Below are 12780 nucleotides of genomic sequence, written 5' to 3'. Positions count from 1 at the left end.
ATTCTGATATATCCACAAATATTAGTGACACAAGCGAAAACTTTGTCATCTCAGAGGAATCTATCTACTCTGAAAAATGTACTATCACATCCTGGACGTCATTGGAATATTTAAGTGACATTTGAACACTTGAAATAAAAATTAACAACTAGGCTTTAGCTGTAAATGTACATATTAATACTACTCGTATGTTAAATGTTTTCACAGAAACAAATATTTTTGATCCCTTCATCGTTCATTGCTACAGAATTGTGTAGATAGGTACTTATTCGACGCTGTCTCTAATCATGCTATTTCATAAAGATAGTTTATTGTTTAAAAAGAAATCATCTGAAACGTTTTTTACTCTATTACCTAGAAGTTTATGCGAGAACGGCTTGCGTGGAAATGCGTGGAACCCCTGTCACTGCTGGCGGCCCGGTTGAGAATCACTGGTATAACTAAACGGTAGACTTGTGTCACCCAATTGGACCCTGTTCGTGAAAATTTCATAATATTATTGCGACGCCATGTTGGCCATTTGCCATTTAGGGACAAGGTCATTTCAAAAATAGAAAACCCTTTTCCCGCCCAATCATAAACAAACGACTCATCGTGCATTCCTTCCGCCTTGTACTGTTTTATCAGAGAGCAACTAGGAAATTGTATTTCCCTAAATGGTTTGACGATGCTATATTATTATTTGAATGTTGGAACTATAATAGTACTCGTAAATGGTATTCCATCTAACACGTTTTCTTTTACATATACTTTCGGGCGTATGTATTGTATATCGTTATGCAACTAACGAGAAATGCCCTTAAATTTCTTTTGTACCCTCTTCTTTCAATTACCCAATACTAAAGCATTGACATAGGTACTAGGACTCAGACTTTCATCCCAAATCTCAATATTAAAGTAAACACCTTAGTAGAACAGTTCAAAGATAAAAAAACTGTTTCATTTATTTAAACATTCAGTCAGATTTTTCGATTTTTTTAACATTATCACATCATATTAATGGAGTGTTTGAATTGAAGATGTCTAAAGATGAAAGACAGCGCGAGTAACGATCTATAGTCTATACTATTATATTATACATATCGTATACGTCTAAAAAGTCTGAATATGTCTTAATTTAAAATATCTAAATCATTCAATAGTAGATACCTACCTACACGGAATCTGTTAAATATATGGGAAAAAAACATAGAACGGCTACTTAATACAATACTATCTATATACTAGATCGTAGATAAAAGGGCAAACATTTTCTCCAAAACGAATGCAAACTGTAAATTGCAATATATGCTCAAAGAGTATATTATGAGTCTCAACAGAGTAGAGGAATGGTTGTTGGCCACTCAACCCATTGGACCCATACTCTGGACCCAGATATCTCTTCTTGGTCGTACACTCATGGCTGAGAATCGTGACCACTTTTTAATTTTGCCATCCTTTGAGCGACCAAGACTTTCCATCCTTCTCGATCTTCCGCTTCTCTCAAAGCAGAATGAATGGTGCCCCCCAGTCAGCTCTTTCACTTGGTCGCTCCAACGCGCAAACGCTCTTTCTCTGCTTTGCCTTCCCTGGAGGCCACCCAAAACCACCAGTCTCCAGGTTGTCCGGTCCGCGCCGGACAATATGTCCGAAAAAACGACAGAATTCGTCTCAAATATATTGTCGAGAGTCGTTCCTTTATCTGCAATCTCTGGATGATTGACTGATTCGTCCTGTACTCCGTCCAAGAAATACGAAGCATTCGGCGCCAACACCACATCTCAAAGGCATCAATTGCCTTCCGCTCCCTTTTCCAAATCCTAATATACATTACAAAAAACAGGAAACTACCAATTTCGCCCCTGCTCATTTTTGTCTATGAAAAGAATTATAGATATATCATTCAGTAGTTTTTCAGGTGACTGACAGTAGTATTGTTTGTAGGTACTTGAATTAAACTAAAGTTTTTAATCGAATTACATTTATTATATTTTATATAATTAATGTTGTATTACTCGAATTATGAATATCGCCAAGTGAAGTGGGACGAATTATTGTCAGTAGATGAAATTTATAATTCGAATTGTGTTTCAAAGTTTTCTTCGGAATGTTGATAGTGCATCAGTTTCCTTCGATTTTTAATTTCATCCTTGACCGATTGACGACTTTCGTTGGGGAATATTATTTTGAGGTACTTACCTACTTATGTCGTTGCAATTGTGAAATGATGCAGTAATAATTGTGACAAAGATTCTTTATATCACTGTTAGGCCCGTTTCAGACCGGGCACCGGTGTCGCGCTCGATATAATAAAGGAGGCCTTTGTATTCGAATAAAGCGGCCTTTATAGTATGCTTATGAACGCCCCAGAGCTAATGAGTCAACGCGTGTCCGGTAAACTTTTCCGTCGACCGCTACATTCTCAAGCCGCCGATACACTTGTTTCTATAACCGCAGCCAGTTGTATGTTCTAATTTATAACGCGAATTTATGCGTTGACTCATTAGCTCTGGGGCGTTCATAAACATAATACAAAGGCCCCTTTATTCGAATACAAAGGTTTCCTATATCATATCGAGAGCGACACCGGTGTCCCGTCTGAAACGGGCTTTAATCTTTGGCGTCGGGATCTGGACTGAATCCTAAAATATACACTAATAAAATATCAGTGGCAAAGGGTGGAGGCAGGCTGTTAAGATCCGCCATAAATAGTGCACACTAAACTTTGTCAGTCATACGTATTTGTTTTCATTGAAATAAGACTACAATTGACCGATGGTATTGGTTATTTTTAAAATTTCAATTAAACTGAAAACCAAGCCATAATGATAATAGTCAAAAAATACTCGTCTAACTATAAAATATATAAAACTATGCGCTTAAATCATACATAACTTTTGATAGTTTATCAATAGAATAATATTTTGTTATCTATTATAGTTTAATTTAGGCAGCGCTTCATATATTTTTTAAAACTAACCAACAGCATAATATGTATTCTTAATCCAACGAAAATAAATAACTATGAATGAAAAGGTGTGCACAATTTTGACGTATCGCCCAAAATATACCAAAACTATTATGGTTTGGTTTAGGCAGGGTTTAATTGATTTTTAAAAAATAAACCGACACCTCTGTAAAATTGTAGTCTTAGCAGCGCTCGAAATGGACAGGAACGCACCGGAGCGCAGCTCCTGTTCGTGAATTCCTCGAGATTATCGCTCCGTCTCGTGGAAAAATGAAAAATTGCATCATTTACATATTTAAATATAATTTTTAAATTTTATACGAAACTGAAAACTTAACTCAATTTTCATCTACCTTGCCGACAACATTATGCCCAAATCTTGCATGCCGCAAAACTGTGCCATCAAACCATCTAATCTTGGTAGGTATATAACAAAAAATCTACGAAGTACATAGGTACACTCTTTTTATATAATCTTATATAAATATTTTAATATTTTCGGAAAATTATCGAGCGCTCCGGTTCGTTAAATTGCCCATTTCGAACGCTGAGTCTTAGTTAAAAAAAAAACGTATGACTAACAAAGTTCAATGTGCACTATTTATGGCGGATCTTAACAGCCTACCTCAACACTTCGCTACTAAAATATAGACTTTTGTTCCCGTAAGCATAAAGTTGCGGATGGTTTTGCTAACTTGGGCGCATGCGCAATGCACTTTTCCGTTTTGAAGTAAATTATTTTCCGGAAACCAAACTCCGACCAACCACATTAAAATATTTCGAAACAATCAGAGATCGTTGTTTCATGGTTGCACTGATTTTAAATGACTAAGAATATAGTTAATCGATGACAGTAATAGATTATAATATGACCAAAAATAATCTTAATGCTGTAGTGACAGTGATGCGATGTCAAATTAACGCTTTTCCCGTGTGCTTTATTCAAACTATTAAAGTAGAATTATTAATAACAGTCATTTACGTTGACAGCTGTTCTGAAGATTGGGCTTATAGCCCGAAACAGCTGTCCACGTAAATGACTCAGTTAAAGTAGAATTAACAAAAATAATTTTCTAATTGAATTGAGTTTTGTACTATTCGATTTGAGTCACTTTTGCGACTCAGTTTTCGCCTTTCGGCATCTTCATCCACTATGCGCACTCAACAATGACAAATACAATATGTCAGTGTGTATTTCCCATTGATGAGTGCCTGAAGGCCATAGTGCCTGAAGATGCCAAAAGGCGAAACCCAGGTCGCAAAAGAAATACTCAAATGGAATAGTACAGAACTGAAATCAATTAGAATTGAAATTAAAATTCCATCAAGTACCCTCCGTCGATTCCGTATTGGTGAATAATAAATTGTTGTATGCGCATTCTTTATCAATTCCTACAGGTAGCACGGCTGTGCGTGCGCAGGTGGTAAATTCCGCGTTAACTGTAAACTTATAGAATAGGTCCACATTTATGTAGTACACGTAAAAACTACGCTTTTTCTTATGCAGTCTTCAAAGTTCGTCAAGATAACTACATAGGCATCTACCACCACATTGTGGAACTCCATAAATAAATGGTCCGTCTGGAGCAGTTATGGTGGAAAAAACGCTAATTTCACATTTATTTGAAGCGAGCTGGTCTTCATCACTGACTGTTACACACCTGCTTTACTCCTTCTTCTTTTGGTCCCGTCGTCTGTCGAAGGTTGGCTATCATCTTACTAATTTCACCACTCGCTACTCGCATTAATACCGATACGTAGTAACTCACCCAGCGCTCGAAATGGAAAAGTTTACGAACCGGAGCGCTCGACAATTTTCTGTAGATATTAACATAGTTATCAAATTTTATGTATATTTTATAAAAAAAATAAGCGTGTTGGATTTTTTGTTATATGGCATATCTAGCTCAGACGGTAAAATTATTTTTTCCACGAGGCGGAGCGATAATTTTACTGATTTCACGAACCGTAACGGCGCTCCGGTGCGTTCCGATCCATTTCGAGCCCTGAACTCACCAAATACAAATGCTTTTATTACTAAATCGGCTTGTTTACACGTGGTGGCATTAGTGCGAGTAGTGATTACTAATAATTACCACTAAACCCGTGTACACAAACCTTTATTCATAGCGGCTCTGTACACCTTTTCACTTTCGCAGGTTACATCTAAATTGTACGTAAAACATTTCACCGTGGCACAGTTCACCGTGAGATTTCTATCGGAAAGTGATGACCGTATACTATACGGTCTCCAATTTTATTAGATTCAATATGAACATTAATTCAATTTTCAACTGATTTTGGCAAAATTCATGAATTCAAGAATGAAAACCTAACCTAACCTAACAAATCATCCAGCAGGTAGATATATCGGCTATTTTAAAATTTTGTTTGCTGCTGGCTTCCTGTAAAGTGTGACAAAAACAGTGTTTTATTTAGACATGAGTTTTTTGTCAGTACTATACTACCCAAAGAGGTTGGACGGTCTTTAATATACGGCCATTTATTCCGATACAACATTTCACGGTGAAGTGTAAATACGGCGAACTGCACCTACAATGTTTCCGGACACGAAGGTTGCGGCGTCACACATGGTCCAGTCCTACGCCGCGCGCTTAATTCCACGTTAATAACGTAGTGTGTAGATCGTTATTTTAGCACAGCTCCCTAACGATCCACTACCTTTCGGCTACGGCTTCGTATCATTCATACAGGGCGTATCTCAAAATGTAACAACGTTCAGTGATCTTGAGTGTGTTGCCGAGAATATCTCAGGGGTTTGTTTATCCAATACAGTGGTCGCTCGAAGATTTTTTTAGATGGTGGTATCAACCATTATTAAATATACCAGTACTAACTTGTATTATGCAGAATAAAGAAATGCGCATTAATATGCTTTTAATAAGTGACATATGGTCATTTCATATCAAATATTTCGTTTACTTACATACAGAGCTATAAAAAAATATCTTCAGGGGGGTCCTATATGCCAGCAGAGAACCTAGCGGAAAAATACGAAGCTTGCGGTTTGAGAATTCTTTTTGATAATTTACAATTTCAACTGTATTAATTAATAAATATGTATCTGAAAACATTAAAAAGATTTATTTTTTTTGAGTCAAAGATAAACTTACAATTATTGTAAAAAAATGTGAATTTGTCACATATTTGGTAGATAGGTTACGTTATTATTACATTATTTTTATGGATATATTTATTATTAAAATTTAGTTAATCAAGTTTTCAATTTTTCACCGTTTATATTTTTGACTAATTCATAGTTTTAATATTTTATATCTATTTTAAAAAACATCGATTTTTATAAAAAAATATTAATGTGTATAACTTGAAATCCTTTTTATTTCGTCGTGGGTCCCAGGTTCGAATCCTGGCTCTGGCAAGTACCTATACATATTGTTTTTCAATTTGTGTATGAGTCAGAGTATGGACCAAATAGGTTGAGCAAGTGGCTGACATCCATTTCTCGTAAAAACAAACTCTGTGAAGGCCTATAATACCTATAATTTATTAGGATCGGACATGGTCGGAAAAAAATACCAACTTCGAATTCTATATGGCGTCAATGATTCATAAAATTTTAGTTCTTGCACTTGTTAATATTTTTTGAGCCTTTTTCAAATTATACAGATTCAATGATGAATGTTGCATTCTTAAAATTTGTATTACAACATCATGTAGGTAGAGTATCCGTCATGTAACCTTGCAATTTGGTGTAGATTTTTTTGAATTATTTTATGAAATCAGCCAATCAGGCGCCTTGCATTTACTAATATAATCATACGGAGTGCGTATTACACACGAATCTTGTCACTGTGTGCAATATTGCAAAGTTATGTGGAGGGTACTATACTTAGTTTGTTATGTATTGATCATTCATTCAATACTGAAATTGATGGGGATGGCCCCCGTGAACCCGTAAGGTAAACCATGCGCCATTCACCGTGTAGTTTTCATAATCCAAATATGCATTTAATTAAATAATAGAAATTTCCACAGTCGTAACTAGATAGATACCGACTATCAAGATCCAAGTAAATTTATACTTAATTGAAAATATATCATTTAATTTTCAGAACATCATCGAAACCCGCTATCAGGAGTCCATCAAGCGCCGCGAGCCCCTGATCTTGGATGCAGGTGCACTGGGAGATCTTCCAGCTGTCTACAGAGTGGTTCCGCTTCTCCCCCATCAGCTCCCAGTCGTTGGAGTCTACATTGACACCAGGGTTCACACCGGCTTCAGATACAGAGTCAAGCCATTGGAGGTATGTGATATTTGAACTTATCCGAAACCAATAAATATACTTATATAACCAAAATGGATCCACGGTGTATCTGATCTGGTGATAGGTTTATTCTATTCATCCGTGATCCAGCGTTGAAAACGTACGGCTGTAAAAATACGCGTTATTGGATGATTAAATTTCTTAAATCTTGCTTTTTTCCATCTAAATACTAAATAGAAACGTACTGTTGTTTTGTATTATTATCTTTGTGCTAAATTATAATAAAACAATAAATATTATATCAAATACATTATTGTAAATGGGTTTTTGTTTATATGAATTTGGTTTTTCAGTTAGGTGTGTCAATTAGTTGTCTCTTCTTGGTCGTACACTCATGGCTGAGGATCGTGACCACTTTTTAATTTTGCCATCCTTTGAGCGATCAAGACCTTCCATCCTTCTCGATCTTCCGCGTCAGTTCATCTCTTTCATCTCATCAGCTCTTTCACTTGGTCGCTCCAGCGTGCAGACGCTCTTCGCCTTCTCTGGAGGCCACCCAAAACCACCAGTCTCCCCAGGTTGTCCGGTCCGCGTAATTCTCGGATAATTGATAACCATATATGTGGTAAATAACCACCCCTAAATTGGATTCCGCGACACTTAGATCAATGAAGGAGGTCAAAACTACATAGAACGAATTTCAGTTGAATATGAATTCCATGCGAAAAGGGGGAAATTCGAAGACCCGATATTCTAATTTTCTAATTATCTTTTTTGTGTTACCACTATAAACGTAAACTAAACGGTTAAATAATAATAATATTATTAAAATGAGTGATATGTCATATATAAATTAAATTATCTTTTGGATACCCACTTCAATGATAAAATTATATTTTGTTTGAACAACCGTTTATTTTCTAGGTAATTATACAATTATTTATCTAGCCACATAAAAGCCACAGGTTGCTGGTGACTTTTTTTGTCAAAAAGTAGGTTTAGACTTTAGAGTTTAGAGCTACAGTTCTGCAAAATTTCAGTTCCACGTGTACAAACGTGACTAGACTAAAATGAACAACATGATTAGATCATTGGTAAAGTTTGTTTGTAGACGCATTCTAGAGAATTCAATGAGACAATAATATTATTTTGTAATTCTATTTTTAAATAACAGAAGTATTATAGTGTAATAAATAATATGCCCCGTTACGAAAGTCTCAGTGCGTCAATGATGAAAAATATTTTCGTATTGATTGTGTTTTGAATAATGCAATAGAAACATAACAAATTAAGCGACAAAATAGCAAAAGGCCATTGAAGTCAAGGAATTTCCGACTAACTTTTATTATTCTTGATTCTTATTTTTTGTTTTTTTTTTAAATAGAGTTGAATAAAAGTTAAATAAACATGTAATTCATAATAATTACATACTTTATCTGTTCATCTTTTTCATTTCTCCCGTAGTATTACATCATATTACCGTCATCGCCAGTCCCTTGCAAGTAATTTGCAGTTTTCAGTTAGACCCACCGCATCCAAATTATGTGCGATTATGTGTGCACTAGCAGAATTTAACTTATCGTAGGGTTAAAGGAGCTATTGCCCAGGAACCTTGTATAATTATGGTCCAAGAGGCCGGAAAATAAATTGAAAATACTTTGATTCAGCGTCAACAAATTTGGGGGTAATTCGACATAAGGCTATTATTGAAACTAATTGGGAGGAAAATATGGCATCGGAAGAAATATAATTATAATGTATAAACATTACAAATAGAAGCTGTTCCTATTTTAATGCAAAAGTCATTTCTTTACAAAAGTCAATCCTTCAACCGAAATTACTTTTTTTTTTGTTGGAAGAAATAGTTTTTTAAATATTTGCTTAACCCAAAGAGATTAGATCTATATAATACTGATGCCGTAACCGTGTGTTTAGTTTAAACTTCAAAGTTGTTCTTTGAAAACTAATGAATCGCCACTTATGGTATGTTAGAAATTGGTTAAACTTTAGCAGAGGTGGCCAAACTTTTTCGGTTCACATCGCGCCACTAACTTATTATTAGCTATGTCATTTTGAGGAATGGGGCGTCATAGATACATATTATTATATAAATACAAATTGTGAACTTTCTCGAAATCGTAACCAAATACATATATTTAGAGCAACGTCATAGTAAAACAATAATTACAGATTAAGTCTATATATCTATAATAACAAATATGTACCTATGCCACTATTTCTGCGAACAAACGAATTGTTTTTGGACAGTCATTATATTGTAGATAAGGTATAGGCTGCTAAGTGTGAACACTTTTTACGCTAGTTGCATTTTGACAGATTTTTGTTTTTTGTTTTGTTTTTGTTTTTTTCCATTTATTAGTTTTTTTATATGGAAGTTGCATTTTGAAAAAAAAACTAACTAATATAAAAGCTATGAATTATCTTTGATCTGAGGGTAGAGCGTTCACACTTACCAACCCATGTGAGGCAAGTGGATACCCTAATTTTTGATTTTCATTAATTAATCTTTTATTTGGAAGTTGCATTTTGAAAAAAAACTATATACCTACTTACATTAACTAATATAAAAGTTATAATTTTTTTTGATCTGAGGGTAGAGCGTTTACACTTGCCTACCCATGTGAGGCAAGTGGATGCCTACGTATTAGCGTAAATACGCCCCTGTGCACGAGGACGGCAAAACAACCGTCAAGCTAGTAACTCATCACAAAAATGTACCTACTGCTCTTTTCGAAAATTTTAATTAATTAAAAAAGCTATGAAAAATGAAATAAGTATATAGGAATGCGTCAAACGTGAAACGTGTTATAAAATTACCGTTTTTAACATTCCAGGACTTCGATGCACCAATTCCAACAAGAAAGTCGAAATTCCTGTTCGACAACCGCGCCCTGACCCTCCTCAGCATCGGACGAGGCTACGCCAGGAGGTTCACCTTCGAATCGGGCGACTCCTCCCTGAACAGCAACGAGAACTACTTCTGGAGCGACTCCAGGCCTGAAGGTTTCGCCTTTGAGATCGAAGTGGTCTCCGTGGGCGACAAGTTCACCGTTTACGATGCCAATCATGAGCCCCAGGGGACACTTGAAGTTGTGCAACTTGAGGTGAGGTTTTGACAATTAATCATAATAAAGTAATCAGTGACGTCCCGTGGGGGTAGGCACATTGAGCGTCGCATGGGGGCGGCAGTTACTCCAAGGGCGGCAAATCGAGAAGAATCATTTGGAATATATAGAAATATCTACCTATACTGAGTACTTAATAACGAAAATATCTTTCCTTTAAATAAATCAGCTCACTGGTTGGAAACAAAATGCATTAATTAACATAAAAGGTTTAACTTTATTTTTTTGTCGGGTTCGTGATGTCTAGTTTACTTCCGTTGTCCTTCGACGTCCTTGGTGACCAGAAACGACACGAACACGGTTGATAAAAAATATTGTAAACAAAAATGGGGCGGCATTATGGCCCTGCCCAGGGGCGGCATTTTGCCTAGGGACATCACTGATAAAGTCAGTTGAGCTAGTAATTAGTTAGGGGTCGTCCATATATGACTTCAAGCCTTGATGGACTGTAGAGGTAGGCTGTGGAGATTCGAGAAAAATAATGCACACTGTCAGTCATACTTATTTATTTTCATTGAACTAAGAATAGGTAGGTACATATTGCAGATAGATTTTTAAATTCGATTAAGCCCTGTCTAACCAAACAATAATGGATAAAAAATATTCTATTATTTATAAAATATCTAAATTTATGTATTATATGGAATAATTTTAGATATTTTATAGATAGTTGATTTTCTTTAAATAGATATTATCTATTATGGTTTGCTTTATGCAGGGCTTAATTAAATTTACAAAAAAACTAACCAATACCATCTGCAATTATTTGTATTCTTTGTTCAATGAAAATATAATAATTAGTATGACTGAAAAAGTTTAGTTTGCACGATTTATGTCAGATCTTCGCAGCCTACTTCCACCCTTCGCCACTGAGTGATATAGTATTGCTACTTGCGACATCTATTATAATACACATTAATTCAGTATAAAACTAAATATCGCTAAAAACGAAAAATGCAATATCTGTACGTACCCATTGATTTATTCCATTACCTCACATCCTCACTTGTAAATAATATATTATTATGTAGTATTATTATATTTAAGACCTGTCCACAGATGTCAGTAGTATATTATTTATGTTTCTATTACAGAAAGACCAGACCGAACTAGAGCAGAACATTTTGAGCGATGGCTCAATTGAGAAGCGAGTAAAGGTACACACCCTGTGCAAAGTCGAATGGTACGAAAAGAGCGGAGAAACGAATCTGATCCCGGTCTCGGGTACTGCAGTTGTCAAAAAATTCAGAGGCAAAGCGGCAGCATCTGTTGTGAAAATTTTGAACGTCACCATCGGTGTGAAATCAAACAAAAAGGGTTACGAACTGAAGCCGGGAGTGCAATCCTGCCTGAGGAGGATCACCGTCATTGGTGAAGAGATCGGTGATGTTCCCACCAAGTATACCATCGTTGGACTGGAGCACTATGAACTCCCTGTTGTCGGTAAGGACCATATTATCACTTTTTTTCTTTTTAGTAAAATAATAAAAACATAGGTATACCTATTGTCACCTCCTGTCAAAATGGGGTGAGCGAGGATATGCATTTCCCTTCCTCGCTCAGTATGTTCGGGACTTGGGAGTGAACAAATTAAACACCGGAATGATGGTCGAGAGTACAAAATGCGGCGTTGTATTTTTTATTTTAACGGCATCCAGAGATACAGGGTTGCCATATATATTTTTATTATTATTTTTTTTCCCGCTATCAACCATTACTATGCGTCAGCTCAGAAATGGGTTAGGCCTCTTTAGACCCCCAGAGGAGACATCCCCAAATGGAGACCATTCGGGGGTGTAACACTATAAAGAAGATTGTTGTAGAAATCTTGACATTGGATAAATTTAATAGTGTGCAGGCATATTATACTGATGATTTTAATCTCATATAATCAACTAGGGTGGATCCACTGCTGGATAACAGTCTCCCCATTCCTTCACTCTTCTCGGTCCTTAGTTTTTTGCTGCCACATACATCTCATTAATCTCATATATTTTAGAGTATTAATGATGGCAATGGAACCATAATTACTATTAATTAAGGCTATACTTCAGCTGAGGCATGGTCTAAAAAGATGGTGACAAAACATAATTTGTCATAAAATTCAACATGTGTCCATTTAATGTTATGTTTATTGTTATATTAGTAATGATAATAATATATTCATTGACATGTTTTCTTTTTCGAGTAAATGCGTAACGTTTTTTAGTCATCTTTACACGATTTAAGAATATATTCTTTCGACGCCATCACAAAACAAATTGATGTGCTCACAGCTCGACTATCGCTTTCCGATTGGCAACGAGTGCGAAATTACATCCCACCTATTGTTGAAAATTATTTGCCGTTTCACTGATGTATGCTCTTAATGGCATTAACGATGGCCAGGCGATAGTATATCGGCCCATAATGTCGTGGGAACCGGGGTCGTATTCCGGGT

At 35.8% G+C, this 12780-nt stretch overlaps 1 protein-coding gene across 1 annotated transcript in view; it reads left to right on the top strand.

The window, feature by feature from the left end:
• LOC147073646 (uncharacterized) overlaps positions 1–12780 on the top strand; it is a 41029-nt gene that overhangs the window by 25050 nt on the left and 3199 nt on the right. The window contains exons 4-6 of the mRNA XM_085944306.1: positions 7042–7233; positions 10050–10319; positions 11435–11783. Of these exons, the coding sequence (XP_085800432.1) occupies positions 7042–7233; positions 10050–10319; positions 11435–11783 (811 nt within the window). The remainder of the gene's footprint in view (positions 1–7041; positions 7234–10049; positions 10320–11434; positions 11784–12780) is intronic.

This window comes from Rhyacophila brunnea, unplaced genomic scaffold (genome assembly GCF_057557595.1).
Source record: "Rhyacophila brunnea isolate RB1 unplaced genomic scaffold, BYU_Rbru_1.0 scaffold_17, whole genome shotgun sequence".
Taxonomy (NCBI): domain Eukaryota; kingdom Metazoa; phylum Arthropoda; class Insecta; order Trichoptera; family Rhyacophilidae; genus Rhyacophila; species Rhyacophila brunnea.
The sequence above is the reverse complement of the archived record's forward strand: the minus strand, read 5'-3'. Positions and strand labels throughout refer to the sequence as shown.